Source organism: Poecilia mexicana, unplaced genomic scaffold, assembly GCF_051168715.1.
Source record: "Poecilia mexicana isolate PSO_F unplaced genomic scaffold, ASM5116871v1 scaffold_23, whole genome shotgun sequence".
Taxonomy (NCBI): Eukaryota; Metazoa; Chordata; class Actinopteri; order Cyprinodontiformes; family Poeciliidae; genus Poecilia; species Poecilia mexicana.
Window position 1 is genome coordinate 7546904 of NW_028263392.1, and position 17126 is coordinate 7564029.

General features: G+C 40.0%; 1 protein-coding gene across 1 annotated transcript in view; it reads left to right on the forward strand.

Moving 5' to 3' along the window:
- The first annotated feature begins 305 nt into the window (after positions 1-305).
- The window catches only part of nrcama (neuronal cell adhesion molecule a), a 31509-nt gene continuing 14688 nt past the window's right edge, over positions 306-17126 (forward strand). Inside the window, exons 1-12 of the mRNA XM_088003080.1 lie at positions 306-344; positions 11983-12164; positions 12475-12492; positions 12890-12995; positions 13985-14178; positions 14264-14386; positions 14475-14645; positions 15379-15490; positions 15650-15834; positions 16304-16435; positions 16607-16750; positions 16852-16963. Of these exons, the coding sequence (XP_087859206.1) occupies positions 12071-12164; positions 12475-12492; positions 12890-12995; positions 13985-14178; positions 14264-14386; positions 14475-14645; positions 15379-15490; positions 15650-15834; positions 16304-16435; positions 16607-16750; positions 16852-16963 (1391 nt within the window). The 5' untranslated portion in view covers positions 306-344; positions 11983-12070. The remainder of the gene's footprint in view (positions 345-11982; positions 12165-12474; positions 12493-12889; positions 12996-13984; positions 14179-14263; positions 14387-14474; positions 14646-15378; positions 15491-15649; positions 15835-16303; positions 16436-16606; positions 16751-16851; positions 16964-17126) is intronic.

Below are 17126 nucleotides of genomic sequence, written 5' to 3' on the forward strand. Positions count from 1 at the left end.
ATCTGGTTTGTTCATGAATGTCATAACTCCAATTAAAAAAATAAATAAAAAAATCCATCCTCAATATTTATAACCTGGCTCTGAAGGATGAATCCTTAACCTAGAAGGAGTTCTGGATACTTATCAGAGTCAAGATTTATTGGTACCTCCCTTGTTACATATTTTTTTCAGTGTAATTTTGTTTCTTAGAGCCTCATTAATGTCTTTTCAACCAACAGATTTTTTTATTTATATATATTTTTTTACTGGGGCTAAAAAAAACAAGTCTCACTACATCTTTCTTCATCTGTGTTTGCAGGTCTGACACAACATTACAGCAAACTGCTGGGATTAACTCCAAACAGGTGAGACAAAGATCACTGTCTACTATTTTTGGTTAGTTGACTAGAGATACATAAAAGCAACTCGGGTTCATTTGTCCCAAGGGATGTGTGACGTTTTGAGACGTTCTGGTTGTATAAATCTACTGGATATGCTGTTTTAGATATCCAGTCAAGTCATAGTAGCGTTAGTGCCATACCTTCTTACATATATTTTCTTTTTTTATTGGTGCTCTGTTATGTTTGGCATCTTTATGATGATTGTATTTCACTGTGAAAGCGTACAGTTTGTTGACATTAGATTATTGTAGCATCTGTTTCTGAATGGTTGAGCTTAGAGTTAGAAAGGTGCAGATCTCATGAAGACCTTCTGGCAGCTGTACTGCTTTTTTATTTTTATTTTTTGAAGTTGCTGTATTTCAAATACAGAAGTTCAGCTGGAAAGTGCTGAGTAGTGATTTATAGCATCTGCAATTTTACCTCTGCAAACTGCAGAAGGTGACTGTTAGAAAAAAGAAAGAAAGAAAAACCACTCACAAAATAAAGGTGAACAAACTTCTTTTTTGTGAAGGGGAAAAAAAAAGTTTGACAGAATTTATTATAGACGTTATTATTTATTTTTTTTTAGACTGGTAATAAGTATTAGCTTTTCGGAATGCAGTCGAAGTAAGACCAGCCGAAAGCTTTCGCTTCTATTAAACGACATGGATGCAAAACATAAATTTGCCTGAGAGGTGAGGGAACACGAGCACGTGTTTGAACACAGTTTGAATATGACCGGAAAAAATCCGAGCCGCATGTCCTGGTGTCACCTGCTGCTCTCCTGCTGCTGACCACGCTGCACACACTCATTTCACAAACGCACATCACAACAATCCAATATCCATTAGTTTCAAGTTCTCTCTAACAATACCTTGGTAAGACATGCTGAATGGAAACGCATATAAAATCGTATGCTGCATCGACCGTGTGGAAACCCCATTAAACCAATCTGCCGGCAGGGAGCAATAGTTTAGTAAGTCGAGCATGCTGGACGACAGTATTGCATAACACGCCATTGTTACGTTTCCATGTTTAATTACCATCGTTGTTTTTCTGAACAGTCTCATGAGGACACTCGCTCGTACTGAGCCACAACTTACACACTTCTGTATTTTCACAGGAGTTTGTTCTAGTGCGTAGAAGTCACAGAGAAGTGGTTCGCTTTCAGGTATCACTCGGAGTGATGGCGAATCTCTGTTCTGTGGAGCCCCAGCTTTCTCTTTTTCTTTCTCTCTCCTCCTCTTTATGAGTAATCCTGACGAACAGATGGATGGAAGAGGCAAAAAGAAAACAAATGGCCATGCCAGCTTGTTACACTGCCATAACACCGTCAATTAGAAACCTCCCCCCTTGCACCTTCTGCCCCCACTTTCCCATCATGCCCTTTTCACTCCTGTTAGCGCTTTAGCTTCCTCTCTAGGCCTCGTATTTGGCCTTCCCAGTTCTGTATCCGTCGTTACACTTGGGCGCTAATGACAATGCCACTGTCAGCCAGATAGTTCATTTGTTTGTGCCACTAATACAACAAGAAAACGTGCATGAAATATTGGTGTTCAACAACCGTAAAATCTCTCGACACTGTTGCTCTGAAAGACGAGCATGTCCGAATCCTGAGAACTGCACACAGTAAATCGTGTTGCGGTGCAGCCCCAAGTCACACAGCAAGGCCACATGTATCGTGGCTCATCGATGCCTTTTCGCTTTGCAGTAGCACCCAGGAATACCAATGAGAGTTGGCTTGTTTACAGGCCCAGAAGGATTTACAGCATGTGTCCATAGTCGTGCTGCGTTGAAATGAAACCCGTATGGATTTTAGAGCTTGCAATCTAATGTGCAAGCTCTTTATACGCTTCTTTTCAACAGCGCAGTTCACATACGTTCACCTGGGAACTACAAAACCAAACCAAAGTCTACATCAGATTTTCAGAGTGTGGGATGATGCCCAAGAAAATTTACAGTGAAGGGCCGGTCCTTCTGGTATTTTCTAAACTAATGCTTTGAATTTATAATCAATTAAAAATAAATGCAGTGAAGAGGCTCTTCAACTTTTGACTGTCAAATGTCCATTGTTTTCATTCTGATTTTACACACTACTTTATTTCCCAAGATTACAGTGCACAGACTACCATTTTATAAAGAAATGTATTATTTAAAATGTAGCGGTTAAATGATTTATGTAAATTTTATCTTATTTTGCTCGTGTTATGTTCAGTTTCCCAGGGTTCAGTGCTCGGACCAGTAGTTTTTAGTGTAAAACACACTCCCTTTGGGTGTTATTTTTTAGGAAACATTAGGACATAATGATTGTAATTATTTACTTTGAAGTAAAAAAAAAAAAGTAATTTAACCCCCCCAAAAATTTATTGTGGTACTTTTCTCAGATCCGATTTTTCCCTGAAAGGAAAAAAATAACACAGTGAAAAATACTTTTTTTTTTTTTTTTGCATCTCACTTCTGCTCAGTATTTCACATGACTTAGCAAACGACAACAACCAGTGATGGACGGAGCCAGCCTCCGCACTGACTCTGCCTGCAAATTTGTGAAGAGATGACTTTAGACAGGCGAGGCGCACATTCAGAGCTGAACACACTCGCATGTGCCCACTGGCACATCCACAGTCGGGCCTCAGGCGGCAAACAAACAGATTTCTGCTGCTCGCTGAATGTGTGCAATTGTCTGAATATCACACTGTAACTGGACGTCGGATGAAGACGGTGCATTATACGTGAATACGGCGCCTTACAAAAATGTTAATTTTTTTTATTTTTTATGTTACATCATCGTAGTGGGATTCTATGTGAAAGACAAACACAAATCAAGTTGTCCAGTGGGGGGAAAAAAGTGATATATACTCAAATCAGCCCCATTTGCTGTGATACCTCTAAATCAAAGAGTAATTAACGGAATTAAAAGTAAAAAAAAACCCAGCTTCCATATTGGACATAAACAATGCAACACTCAGTGGCCATCTGTGGCATTATTCTCAGGAAACCTTTTCCAAGACTTTGTCCCATGCATTCATACCTCTATGGTGCCGGTATCATGGCTCATCAGTCGTCCCAGTTGTATTACAGCAACCAAGATGCTCTGCATGTGGTGTTGGCTAAATCATGCAGAAGACTTGAATTGGAAAAACTCTTACATAAATCATGTCATCATTCTAAAGAGGGCTTTTAGAAATTCTGACAGGCAGTGGGGAACACTGTCCTCTTCCCTGCCTTGCCTTGCTCTGTCAAAATGGCACCAATGGCAGCTGTAGAAGCTGCACACAGATTCACAGAAGATTGACTTTTAAACTCATTGTTGGTATCGCCAAGGAAAGAAAAAGTCCTACGTTTTTGTTTTCTGCTTGATTCCTAATCAGTCTGTTGGATTTAGCTTTAATCGTCAGGGTGCTGTGGTATGCATACATGCAAAAACACAATCATATTATTTTCAAACATATATTTCTGTCTCCCAACCAGCTGCTGTCCATGTCCACTTGATGGGTGCTTAACTGTTTAAACCTTAATGCCTTCGCCGGTCAACATTGCCCCCAAGTTGGCATTTGGCCACATTTAGCGTTTGGACGCCCTAGAGAGAGATCGACAGATATCTTGCCGTTTGCTTCTTTTAAAAGCTTGCGAAGGCAAAAATGAAGCCACACTCAGACTTTACTAATAAAAGGACATGAAGTGCTGTGGAAAGGTTTTTGCTCCCCTTACTAATGTATACGTCTTATTTTATGTGTACTTTACTCCATTTAAGTTAAAGGTAACATAATTTATTCTTTTTCAATTGTAGTCAACCTTACACTATTGCCATTATGTCTCTTAAAATCTTCAGTTTCTTTTCTTTTTTCTTTTTATAAATGAAATGATGTGCCATGCCTTACTACAGGCATTAGATACTAAGTATATATGATGGAGTTGTGGCCTCTTATGTTATTGCCCAGAGGTGTCACTTTGTACCCTGGGACACCCCTGCCATTTCAGCATTATTGCGGTGGTAAACAACGCAGAAGGACAAAAGCCCTCATGGGTCAGCGTCAGAGGAGCGGGTGGGGGCCGTCATGGCATGGGGGCATGCTGACCATCAGCACATCACAAAGCCTCAGAGAAAAGCAGGCACCGGGGAGGATTTCTGTGGATGCTGCTGGAAAAACTGACCCGAAAAAACCAAGGTCCTCTGTGTGTGTGTGTGTGTGTGTGTGTGTGTGTTTCCACATGTAAAAGAAGCTGAGATAGTTTGTTTTGATTAGGTGGCTCAGTGTGATCCGGTTGTGGAGCTGTGGGCGACAAAGGGACCTGCCAGTTATGTCAGTCTTTCGGTTTTTTTTTTTTTGGTTTTTTTTCGGGAAGAGATGATGTTGATGTAGTAAAAACTCTTCCTACATAATATCCAACAAAGGTGATGGCTTTAGAAGAAGTCAGCAGATGAATCCTTTTGGTAAACAATTGAAACTACTGGCTCAGGGCAAAAAAAATAAACAAACAAGATAGCACTTATAAGTCACAGGAGTCTTTTAGATTTAAGTATCTTTGACTTATTTGTTTTTGCAAAAAACATAGAAGTGTACCCACTTCATCCTTGGTGTCACACACCAGCTTTGGGACAGTAAGAAATCCTGAAATTGCATCTTAAACCTTTATAATCTGTGTAGTTGCCATAATAAATATTAAATATTGGTTTTCTCTTGATATTTGCAGTGCATTGTTTTATTTTATTCAAGGCAAAGAATGACTCGCCTTTGATAACAGCTGTTGCCAGATTTCAGCAGTGAAAACCAAATTTAAAAAAAAATTGCTTAGGCATAGATCGCTTTGTGTACAGAGCAGAGATAAAGCAAAATCAATAATGTCGTTGATCCCATTCTCACTTATTATGCAAGAAATGCTATTCTAGAAACTAGTGGGAGTTTGTCATAAATAATCAAATGGTATTTGGAAAAAGTAAAGGATCTAATTAATGGTCCCTGAGGTATATCTTTGAAGAAGTGATAAATCGTGTTGGCACCTTAAATCACCAATGATATTTATAAAAACAGCAAATATATATATATATAAAAGTTAAAATTCTTCTTTCAGGCATTCATAAATCTATCCCTATTTATAGTTTTCATTTCACCTAGTTATATTGTTTTGGTTTAGCCTCTTGCTCTGACTGTGATTTCTTAAATAAATGCTGTTTGGTGGGAGTTTCTCAGACACTACAGGAGTAGCTGATGGATTATGCTTTTAGTGGTTCAGATTGTATTTGAAGAAGGAAAAAAGAAAAGAATACATACAAAATCTGTCTTTGAGAGATCAGCTCCATGCATGTTCTGAGCTGATAATAGCACATGCCTTTTGGTCCAATCCTGCTGAACAGAGTCTGAGTCAGTAGATTGTCACATAAATATCTGTCACTGTGATTTAACGTGACTCCAAATAATTGTTTTTCATCCCTCCCTGCAATCCTCTTCCTGCCTCCCTTTTTTCTCCTCCCTCATCTGTCAGATCAGGCTGTGATCTTTCAGTGTCTGTTAGTGACCGAGGGCTGAGGAGGAGTGACCAACATAGGAGCTTGCTTTTAGGCTTTACAAACTGAGGGGCATGCAAAGTCCTGAGTTCACGGTAGCAAGTCTGACGGCTTTAAGAGACGTTGCTTGTTTTGATCTCGGAACACTTTGGCAAGAACGAAGAGAGTACTGGTCCAACATATTACCTAATTATTGCTACCGTCCTTTAAATGATTGAAACTTCAGTTGAGATTTGCAGGTTTGCCTGACGTCACCGCTTAAGGAACATACCAACTTATGTCAGTGTAAACAAGCCAGAAGAACCTTGTGAACAAGAACGAGCCTCTATTCGTACTATTTTTAACTCTGCTAAGTAGCTTCACGTCAGTTAGAGATGTACATATTTTACTACAACCTCTTGAGGGGCGATAAGGGTTTCTTCTGCTCAAATAAGGAGCTGAGAAAAAGAACCAAAGCAGCTCTCTCTACTCTCTGTATTACTTTGAAATAAGCTTTGCTGCTCATTATGTAAACTTTTTTTTTCACCTGCTGTGTGTTTGGCACAAGTGTCTGTATGAGAGTATTACGGTCTTTGTTGGCGCATCCAATATACAGCCAGTGTTTGCACAAAAATCTGGGCAGTATGTGAATATCTGCAGAGACCTCCCAGCATACTTTAGTGGGAAGGTACAAATGACTTAAAGGGAGAGCTTCATGGTTTTTCTGACCTCAGAGTTGGTAAAAGGATAAAGGATGATGACCGATGACCTCCCCCACAGACCCCCTCCCGCTGAAGTCATCCCACTGATTCGCTGAGTCAGCTGTTATTATCATATCTGCTTTCCCCCTTGCAGCCGCTAAGAAAACGTTCATCCAGGAATTCATTTGCTCTTTTTACGGTTAGGATGAATGTTGTGCAGGTTTGTGTAATTGTGCCATTCTGTGAATAATACAGCTGCCAAAGCAATGTCTTCCACCGCACTACGCAGCACAGCCTTCATGGTTCTACCCTTTAACTCTGAAAAGTTCACTCAGCAGGCTCCATAAACACATTAATATTGTCAATTCTGCAAGTGAAGGAATGTTGTTTTTGCAAGAGGGTAAAAAGTTCATGTTTGCTATATTTATACATCCAAACGTACTGTAGGTGAACATTGAAATTAAATGAAATGAAATGAAATGAAATGAAATTTTATTCGAACATGATACAAATATAAAAATAAAATAGTGCACAGTAACAAGAAGTGCATAAGAAAGAAGAGAAAATACAGATTTTTTTGTTTCAGTTAACATATCATGCTCAAAATGGGGTAGGAAGAAGTGAGAACTTATAAACTCCTACCCCTAAACACTTGAGACTTTAGAGTCCTACTGTCATTAAAAAAATCAAAATCAAAGTGGCAGTCAGAAGTAACAGTTACTAATATTTACCTATACATTTTCCCATTTTATGCTGGTTTGTCTTTCTAAACCCTTACACCAAGTTATCTGCAATACACACCTTATTGCTTTCTATCACCCGTATGTGTATCTATTGAAAATTACCTCTTTGTACTTTCTTTTGAATTGTGTTAAACTATTGCTTTGTTTTAAATCTTCATGTAACTTGTTCCATAACTTTACACCTTTAATTGAAATACAGAAGCTTTTTCTTGTTGTTCTAAAATTGCGGATCTTGAAGTTTGAGTGACCCCTTAAGTTATACCCCCCTTCTCTTTCAGAAAACGTGCTCTGTATGTGCTCAGGTAACAACTTTTTAGATACTTTGAACATAAATTGAGCCATTTTAAATTCTACAAGCTCGTCAAATTTGAGAATTCTGGATTTTATGAAGAGTGGGTTTGTATGCTCATAATAACCAACATTATGGATGATTCTAATGGCTCGTTTCTGTAGGACGGTTACCGGATGTAAAGAGCTCTTGTAATTAACTCCCCACACTTCACAGCAATATGATAGATATGGTAAAATCAGAGAGTTATATAGAATATGAAGTGATTTAGCATTCAATACATGTCTAGCTCTAGCCAATATGGATATACTTCTACTGAGTTTACTCTGTAAATGTTTAATATGAGGTTTCCAACTGATTTTGTCATCTATTATTAAACCGAGGAACTTATTAGCAAAAACCCTTTCTAGAGTTACGTCCTCTATTTGAACTTGGATTTCAGTATTTTTATAACAGTTCCCGAAGACCATGATTTTCGTCTTGTCCAAATTTAGGGATAATTTGTTATGGTCAAACCATATCTTTAACTTACTAATCTCTGGCATGTGGGTTGTAAATTGCTTTGCAAAATTATATAACATCTCAAACTGTTTTGCATTTTGTGAGGTTACGCTGACAAATTTTCATGTATTTTATTAGTATTTTTTGGTAGCACAATGCTGTGGGCTTGTTTTTCTTTAACAGAGACAGTCACAGCTGGTCAGTTATTTATGTTGAGATGAATTGAGCTAAATATAGATCTAAATACATGGCAGCACTTGAAGGGAAAAAAAATGCACAAGCAACTTGAGATTGGTGTGGAGGCTCACCTTCCAGAGAGAAAATAATCCCAAACATTTCAGAGCTACAAAACATAGTTTGTAATCAAAGCATATTCATTTGTTGATTGTTAGAATCCTCCGATCAAAGCTCAGAGCTACGTCCTATAGAGAACGAGTGCTATTGGATGATTGTTTACACATTCTGTCTTTTGAAACCGCCAAATTTTGAATTCATTTTATATTTAGGTGGGCTTATTTTTAATAAAAGCATTACATTTCTTATACTCTTGTTTTGTTGTTGTTGGTGGTGGTGGGTTGCAAAGCTCAGCAGAGCTCAGTATAACTGCTGCTGATGTTGCAGGACCGTGTCTGCTGCAGCTGCATGGAGCGTTACTGTAATTAATCTGAGCATAAGATGCAACATTTATGTAATCATATTGCAATGTATTATTATTTTTTACAAAGAGATTAAGAGCTTTGGTATGCACGAACTGCCTGTAATGTATTCAGTGATGTTACTCTCTTTATGCCTGCTTTTCATCCCCCCGGTGAGAGTAATACTCAATAGGACGTGTCAGCGTAATTAGCTGTGTCCTGGGGTTGTGTTAGCTCACACTCACTGCCTAGCTTCAGTGGGATAAAACCTCTGTGTGTATTCATAACCTCTCTCTCTCTCTCTCTCTCTCTCTCTCTCTCTCTCTCTCTCTCTCTCTCTCTCTCTCTCTCTCTCTCTCTCTCTCTCTCTCTCTCTCTCTCTCTCTCTCTCTCTGTACCTCTGCCCTACAGAGCAGTAACTGACCTGGGTTTAATCATGTGTTATGATCATTTCACCTTCAGATGCCTTTGAAGGCTTCACTATCCTGAGCCCCTATTATATTCTGATTGCATGAATGAATTGCCTTCCTCAGTTTGTCTACTATATTACCCTAACACCACCTTTACACTCACACAATCTCATCCATTTTATTACTGATTCCATATATATTTATATTTGATTTTGTGCTTTTTAAGGTTCATTTAGAGAGTCATTTGTTTATCAGAGAAAATGGCAAGACCTCGTCTTTGGCATTCTATGTCTGAGGATTTAGGTGTAGATTGCTCGGCTTATACACTGTTTTTGGTCTCTCCTTTTGAAGGTTAATGTGAGAACACTACATCACTGACATTGAGCTGTGCTTTCAGAGCTCCTTGAAGTTCGTATCCCACAGCTTCCGGTGCCACGACACTGGGAGTAATGCAACTGTGCCTCTCTGCAACATTTGCAGTTCTGGACCTCTCCCTGTGGTGCCGATATACATGCAAAAAAAAAAAAACTTTTAGTACAAGACTAATGAAGAACAAAATCCTCTTTAGAAAAGTTGATGTTGCCTCTTTGTCTTCAGTTTATACCTCCCGACTACATCTGCACTCTAAACGAAACCATCTGCTCCGGTGTTTATGGCAGGCTACGCATGGGGCAGTTAACTGTTAGTCTGATTAATGGGGGTCTTTGAGACAGGGTGCAGGATGATACTTAGTATTGTAAAGAGTCCATTACTCTTGTCCAGATGGTAGGCGCTGAACTCTTGAGTATGTGACGCTCGCTGGCAGTCATGGTCTGCGTTTGGCAACTGGATGCTTTACAACAGATATGCTCTGATGTACCCATTTGTTCCATCATTGGGCCGCCGTGACATTCTTACAACCCACATGCCAGGCAATTGCATTACACTGACCAACGGTCTGCAGGCATGCACATGACTGATGATGCCTTTTAATGCTCCCTGATGCAAATGCTAAATGTGCTGGCTTATTGAAAATCAGACCAAGCAAATGTCCTCCGCTTATCTGCTAAATGATTTCCAATGTGGACAATTTTTTGGCTCTTTTTTTTTTAGCTAGTGAGGAAAATATCTGTGATACAGAAAGAGTAAAAGAGGTCTGTCTCAGTTTGATTATGTATACTGCCAGGTTGCAAGAGAGCATGAATCGGAAGTAGAAATAGAAGAGGAACATGGGAATTATGGTAAATTTCTACATTTTCATCTTTGATTCTCAGTCGATAAATAAAATAGCCTATCTGATAGAGTGAATATTGATCACACATTTTAACATGCCTATTGAATTAGGAGGATTAGAGCCTGTAGTCATTTTGCATAGTTTGTGAACCGCAAGCAATAGTGAATAAAGTTGAAGCAAATTGCATAAAATATTTTCCCCATGGTTCAGTTTACCAGATAAATGCTAGCATGATTATGCTACGTTTGTGACGCATCAGCTCATACCCGTTGGTGATCCTCTACCCGGTAGAAACTTTGCGGATCTCCACTCGTGTAATTCCAAGAATCTGACACGCTTCCCAGGGTGGTTCTGGCAATGTGGAGTTTTTTGTGCATGCATGTGCCAGTATGCATGCAGCTGTATCTGGAGCAGCATTGTTTGTTTGCTTGTTTGTTTTTTTTCCGGCTGAATGTTTGTCCATGTCTTGTCTAAGGATGTTGTGCTAGGGATATCTCAGCTGTGCACATTGTATGGAAGAGTGGTTGCCTGTTTGGAGGCTAATACAAAACAAATCAACCTGGATTATAAAAAAAAAAAAAAAAAAAAACTCTGACGTAGCTCAAGTGACTGTTTCTCAATTCGTTGGATCTTGGGACGGGGACAGACCCATTGTCAGGGTTGTTTAGGAAAGCGAATCCTGAATCAAGTTTGTTTTGACGGCTCCTTCTGCCAGTGTCTGTACACTGGCAGAATTATTGGATAACCGAAAGACTGGCCAGATGAAAGTGCTTGTCTTATAGCGTGTCACGTTGGAATTTAGCAACAAAAAAAAAAGTCGTAAATGAATTATATTAATATTAGAGAGTAAATGTTTATAGATGTTTTAACATCAGCCTGTGTTCATAGAAGCACTGTTTAGACTCTACCAAAGCACACCAGAATCCTTTTATATTAAAACTCTATTTTTGGCCATGTGTTATGTTATGTGCAAACCACATATTCATTGTATTTCTATTCACTGTTGTGATCTGTTTCTCTGTGTAGTTATTTTGAGATTTTCTGTGTTTAGTCCCGTTTCCCTGTGAGTCTCTGTCCTGTCCTCCCTGCTGATTGATCCCAGCTGTGTCTAGTTTCCTGATTACCCCGTGTGTATTTAAGTCCACCTGTTGTCTCTGTCCCTTGTCGGGTTCTGTGTTGGTATAGCTCTCGTTTTCAGTCTTCAGTTTTGTCAGTTGCTACCGGTATTTAGCTGTGTGCTATCTTTCTGCCGTGCTGCCTGATCTGGACTGTTTTGAGCATCTTCATTAAATTCATCATTTTCTTCTACAATCTGGGTCTCTGCGTCCATCCTCACCACCTCTCACTCACCGCAGCTGACGATTCACAAGATTCATAATTGCTTTATAAATATTAGAATAATCCTCTTAGGGTGCATTCACACTGCAGCCTGAAGTGACCCAATTCCAATTTTTTTGGTGTAATGCGACCTGTATCCGATCTTTTCATGGCAGTGTGAACAGCACAGGTCGGATTCTTTTTCGAATGTGACCCATATCCGATACGTATCCGATTCAAATGCGACCTAACGTTCAGGTCGCATTCATCCGAACTGAACGTCACTGATTCTCAACAAATCTCACTAAATTTATGTTTTTCTACCTTCGTAGAGTCGATTCTTCTTCACCAGCTGGTCACTCTTCTGCTACTGTTAACCCTGGAGGGAAGATCATCACTCGGGGTCTGACTTACACAAACATGGACAAGAAACAAAAATGGACTCCAGGTCTTGAAGCTGTATTATTGATATTGCTGGGTCACATGACTGCAGGGCTTGAAGTTCCTCTTGATCGTAAGTATCACTCACAATAATATATAATTTGCAACCGATGCGGCGTGGTGTTTCTCTTCTGTAAACTGATATTCGGTGTTTGTGAAAAGCCTCTTCTTGCATTTATTCCACCTTCTTCCACCAAAAATGCAAGCTACACGTGGGAAAGCTGATTACGCTGGCTCTATCAAGCTCTTAAAAAAAAAAAAAAAAAAAAAAATGTCTTTCAAATTAATCTGCTGCTTGTTCCTTGCGAGACATCCGAAGAAACTCTAACACCTCTCCTCAATATTCTATTACCGTTGTATGGCATGTCATGGGGGACAAAAAGCTAAAGTGCTGGAAGGATGTAAGTTGCCTAAAAAAATAGCCTTGGCTTGTTGTGTGCAGTTTTTGCCTTTCAAATGTATTGATTTCCTCTTTGTGTGGATTGGGTAACAATGTGCATGGAGTGTTTTGTTTTGTTTTGTTTGTTTGCCTTTTCGCCCAACCCCATAACTCTACTGAGCACCTTGCTTGGCTTTGGAGTGTTGCTTGAAGTATAATTTTGAAGTTAAACAATGGTAAGTCATTTACTCAGGAGAGAGATTGCTGCTTATGTCCTTGTTTGCTCCACAAATCCTGTTGAGTGTGGCTAAGCATGCGTGTTGCTTGAATCGTTCATCTCCTCATTTATGCAAAGTATCTCTACATTGAATTCAGTGCTGACGTGTGTCTGAAATACTCTTCTACGGATGTCTCGCCAGTGCCCCAACCCCCCACCATAACTCTGCAGTCCCCGAAGGATTATATCTTTGATCCACGGGAGAACATCGTCATTCACTGCGAGGCTAAAGGGAAGCCTCATCCCAGGTGAGACGGTAACTCCAAAACACTTATTGAATGATTTCATGCCGCCGCCGTGCTCGCCCCCTGCTAAATTACAGCCACTGCTTCCGAGGGCAACTTAACCTGGAGGCGAGTGGAGAAGATAAATTGCCATAGCAACCGTCGTCTTGGAGATCAGGCGGTTAAGAAACACACCCGGAAGAGTGGATTAGCAGCTGCTCTGGTTTTGCCACCAGTCGTTGGATCAAATACGTTACAATCAGGGCAAATTGAATCAAAGACTTTAACGAATTTGAAACATGACAAATCACATCAATATTTTATTAATTTGCCAATGCACGGCTGTCCACCTAAGCTTGACAGATTGGGCAGGCGAGAGCATAAATTAGAAGCAGACATCCGCAACTTATGCGGGAGTATCTGTTGACAGAACGTTTGTTTAACATGGAATCAACCAATTGGGGCATTATGGAAGATTGGCAAGGAAAAACAAATCAATTGTCAAAAATGCTAGAAGAAATCCCCTTTTAAAGTTGGTTACAAACTTTGTAGGGAACACAGCGAGATTATATGAAGATGAGTCCAAAACTGAACTTTTCACTCAAAATATAAAACCTCTGTTTGTGAGGCAGAACACTATTACTGCAGCACAACAATCCTCACGCTCAAACATGGTTCTTGAAGCATCATAACGTAGGAAAGTTGTTCTTCAGCAGGGTCAGGGAAGCTGGTCAGAGTGTATTTGTGTATTTGAAGATGGATGAAAATGATCTGAGATTCTGCATGAATAAGACTTTTATTGTAACATTGGTGAGCAATAAAACCATTACTTTTTATACAATTAAAATTAAGATGTTTGGACAAAAATTATTTGTTCTTCACAAAGCGCCAAAGCTGACGTCAAAACAGTCGTTTTACGTATTTCAGAAATGGCCTGCAGTATTTCTTTTTTTTTTTTTTTTTTTTTGCTTCTATTCCTTCTAAGCTACATTATTTACTCTTGTCATCTGTAGCTTTTCATGGACAAGAAATGGCACCAACTTTGATGTGGAGAAGGACTCCAAAGTCCTGATGAAGCCCGGTTCAGGAACGCTGGTCATTGATATCAGTGGAGAAAAGGCTGATGCCTACGAGGGAACATACCAGTGTACAGCTAGCAATGAGCACGGCAAAGCTCTGTCCAATACCATTATGATCAGGCAGTCAAGTAAGACACCTCAATAAATAATAGTCAGTTATTCCTAACTGTCTGTGTTTTTAAAACACCCTCGTTTGGTCATCGTGACTCGCAGGGTCCCCCTTGTGGTCAAAGGAGAAAAATGAAGTGATTTCGGTGCAGAAGGGGGTTTCTCTCGTGCTTCCGTGTCGACCCCCGGCAGGCCTGCCTCCTCCTGTCATTTTTTGGATGGATAACAGTGAGTCGCTTGAACATAAACTTTGCTGCGCTCTTGTAAAAGAACACCGACTCATTAATCACACCCGGCATGCCGTTTCCCCCCTCAGACTTCCAGAAGCTGCCGCTGAATAAGCGGGTGTCCCAGGCCCTGAACGGAGACCTGTACTTTTCCAACGTTCTCCCAGAAGACACCCGGAGCGATTACATCTGCTACGCTCGCTTTCCATACACGCAGACCATCCAGCAGAAGCAGCCCATCTCTGTCGTAGTGCTCAACAGTAAGTCCAGGCAGTGAAAGTTTGTTTTGTCTGTGTAAGTCGAGATGTGGCTGCCACTGTTTGTGTAAAAGTTCAAAGGGTGAGGCTTCTTTTGCAAAGCGCTGCATATTCTCTCCATGTAATCCTGGATGTAATTGATAATGCAGTGCACATCTTTCGGTGTCACAACGGTTCCAGCGCAACACTTAAAAAAATGTTATTGAAGGAGAAAGTAAACATCAACGTTATACTTCCTGGTATTGCCTGGTTATCATGTTTCTTTTGTCATATTCCAGTGGAAACAATGAATGAGACTTTGGCTGCTTATAATATGACTGATTTCTATAGTGGTGAGTGCTGTTGGTGTTATTCCCAGTGTGAACCCTGCCCTGTGTTTTACCCCCTGGCATAAACATGCTCCTTTTAACTTGGCCTCAACACACTCCCTGTGTGGTTACATTAACACGCAACACAATTCTCTCCCGCTTCTCAAATTGAAGAGTATATTAAAGAATAAATACAGATGTATAAAACATGTCTTTCTTTTATTCTGGTACAATAAATTATTTTCTGTCCCATCTTATTACATTTAGAAAATAGTTTGACTGTTTGACTAATTGCCATAAATATCCCTTCCTGACTTCTCATCTCCACATACTAAGCTTCTCTTATAAATGTCACGGTGAGACCAACATCTAAGCTAGCTGCTGCTCTGGCTTGACTCTGATTCCCACTTGTTTCCTCATGTGATCAGGTAATCCAGAAGGGGAGCGTCGCCCCGGTTTCAAGTTGCCGAGCGGCAGCACGAGCAACAAGATGGTTCTGAGAGGAGAGACTCTTGAACTGGAATGCATCGCTGAGGGATTGTAAGTTGGCTTTTTTTTTTTTTTTAAATACATTTTGAACTTCTTCCAACATTTTGTCACATTAAAACCACTAAATTCAGCATGTTTTGTTGGGATTTTATATGATAAACCAACACAAAGTGGTGCATACAACACAAATCTTTGTGTTTTCTACGACAGACCCACTCCTGATATTTCATGGCAGAAGGATGCAGGGAAGCTGCCGAGTGGCAGGGCGCTCTTTTCCAACTTCAACAAAACGCTGAAGATTTCCAACGTGAATGAAGACGATGCTGGCGAATACCGCTGCACGGCGACTAACAAGCTGGGCTCTGCGCATCACCTAATTAAAGTCGCCGTTAAAGGTCTGAAGATCGGCAAAGATTTTTATGTACTGTTGTCTCTTCATCAATTTTGAAATACTTAATAATGCTTAATCATTGATTTGGGGAGAACATTACCCAAACCATCCTAGCCTAGGTGTGAATATAAAATCTTGTTGTATTTACTCTTGTTAAGTTTGTTTAGTTATCTGCAACATTTACGTTTGAGAAAAAAGCGAAATAATCTTGGTTATAAAGATTTTTGAGTATTGCTTAACGCGCTACTGTGCTTGATTTAAATAAAACATACAATCCAAATAAATTCACCAAAATCTGCTGATTACATACTTTTAATTGCAATGGAGTACAGTGTAAAAAAAAAAGAAAAAGCATTTTGCTTGTCAGCTTCTTCTAACGTCATTATATAAACATATATAAAGACAAGCATATCTAAAGACTTGGAGTCATGTTCTCAGTAATCTCATTGTGCGTTTTTATTCTCCCTCCCCAGCTGCTCCTTTCTGGATCAGTGCTCCCAGGAACCTGATACTGGCTCCGAATGAGACCGGCATCCTAACCTGCCGTGTTAATGGAAATCCCAAGCCAAAAATTAATTGGTTTGTGAATGGACGTCCAATACAGGGTAAAAAAAAACAACAAACCCAACAGACTATCTTTATCTGTTCACTGTAATACACACTACGGTAAAACAAAATACAGGCAAATTCCATCAAATGCTGCATTGCAGTTACCTGAAGTGCCAGAAAACCGTGTGTCGGAATGACAAAAGTGTCTCCTTTTTTATTTGCCCTAGATGTTTATGAAGAAAATGGCCCAAAGATAGAGGAGGACACCGTGATTCTCAGCAACGTGCAGTCGGGAAGCAGTGCCGTCTTCCAGTGCAATGCATCCAATGAGTTTGGTTACTTGATGGCTAATGCGTTTGTCAACGTGCTGGGTAAGCTTTAAAGTCATCTAGCCATTAGCGTACCTTCACATACGCAGACGTGCACGTGTGCGATGAAATCCAGCAACAATGTCTATCTGTGCGCTCAACAGCTGAAGCACCAAGAGTTCTCACTCTGCCAAACCAAGTGTACCGAGTCATCATGAACCACCCGGCGCTGCTCGACTGCGCCTCCTTCGGCTCACCAATACCAACCATCGCATGGTAGGAGTTCGAAACCCAAACCAAGTTGGTCACTGTTCCATTTTGTCGTTTTCTTACTCTGGTCCCATCCGTAGACATTATTAACAGACTTGACAGACGTCTGCCACTACTTTTCTTCTGTTTCCAGAAACCACGATAACGAAAATGTCCTTTTCAATTTCTC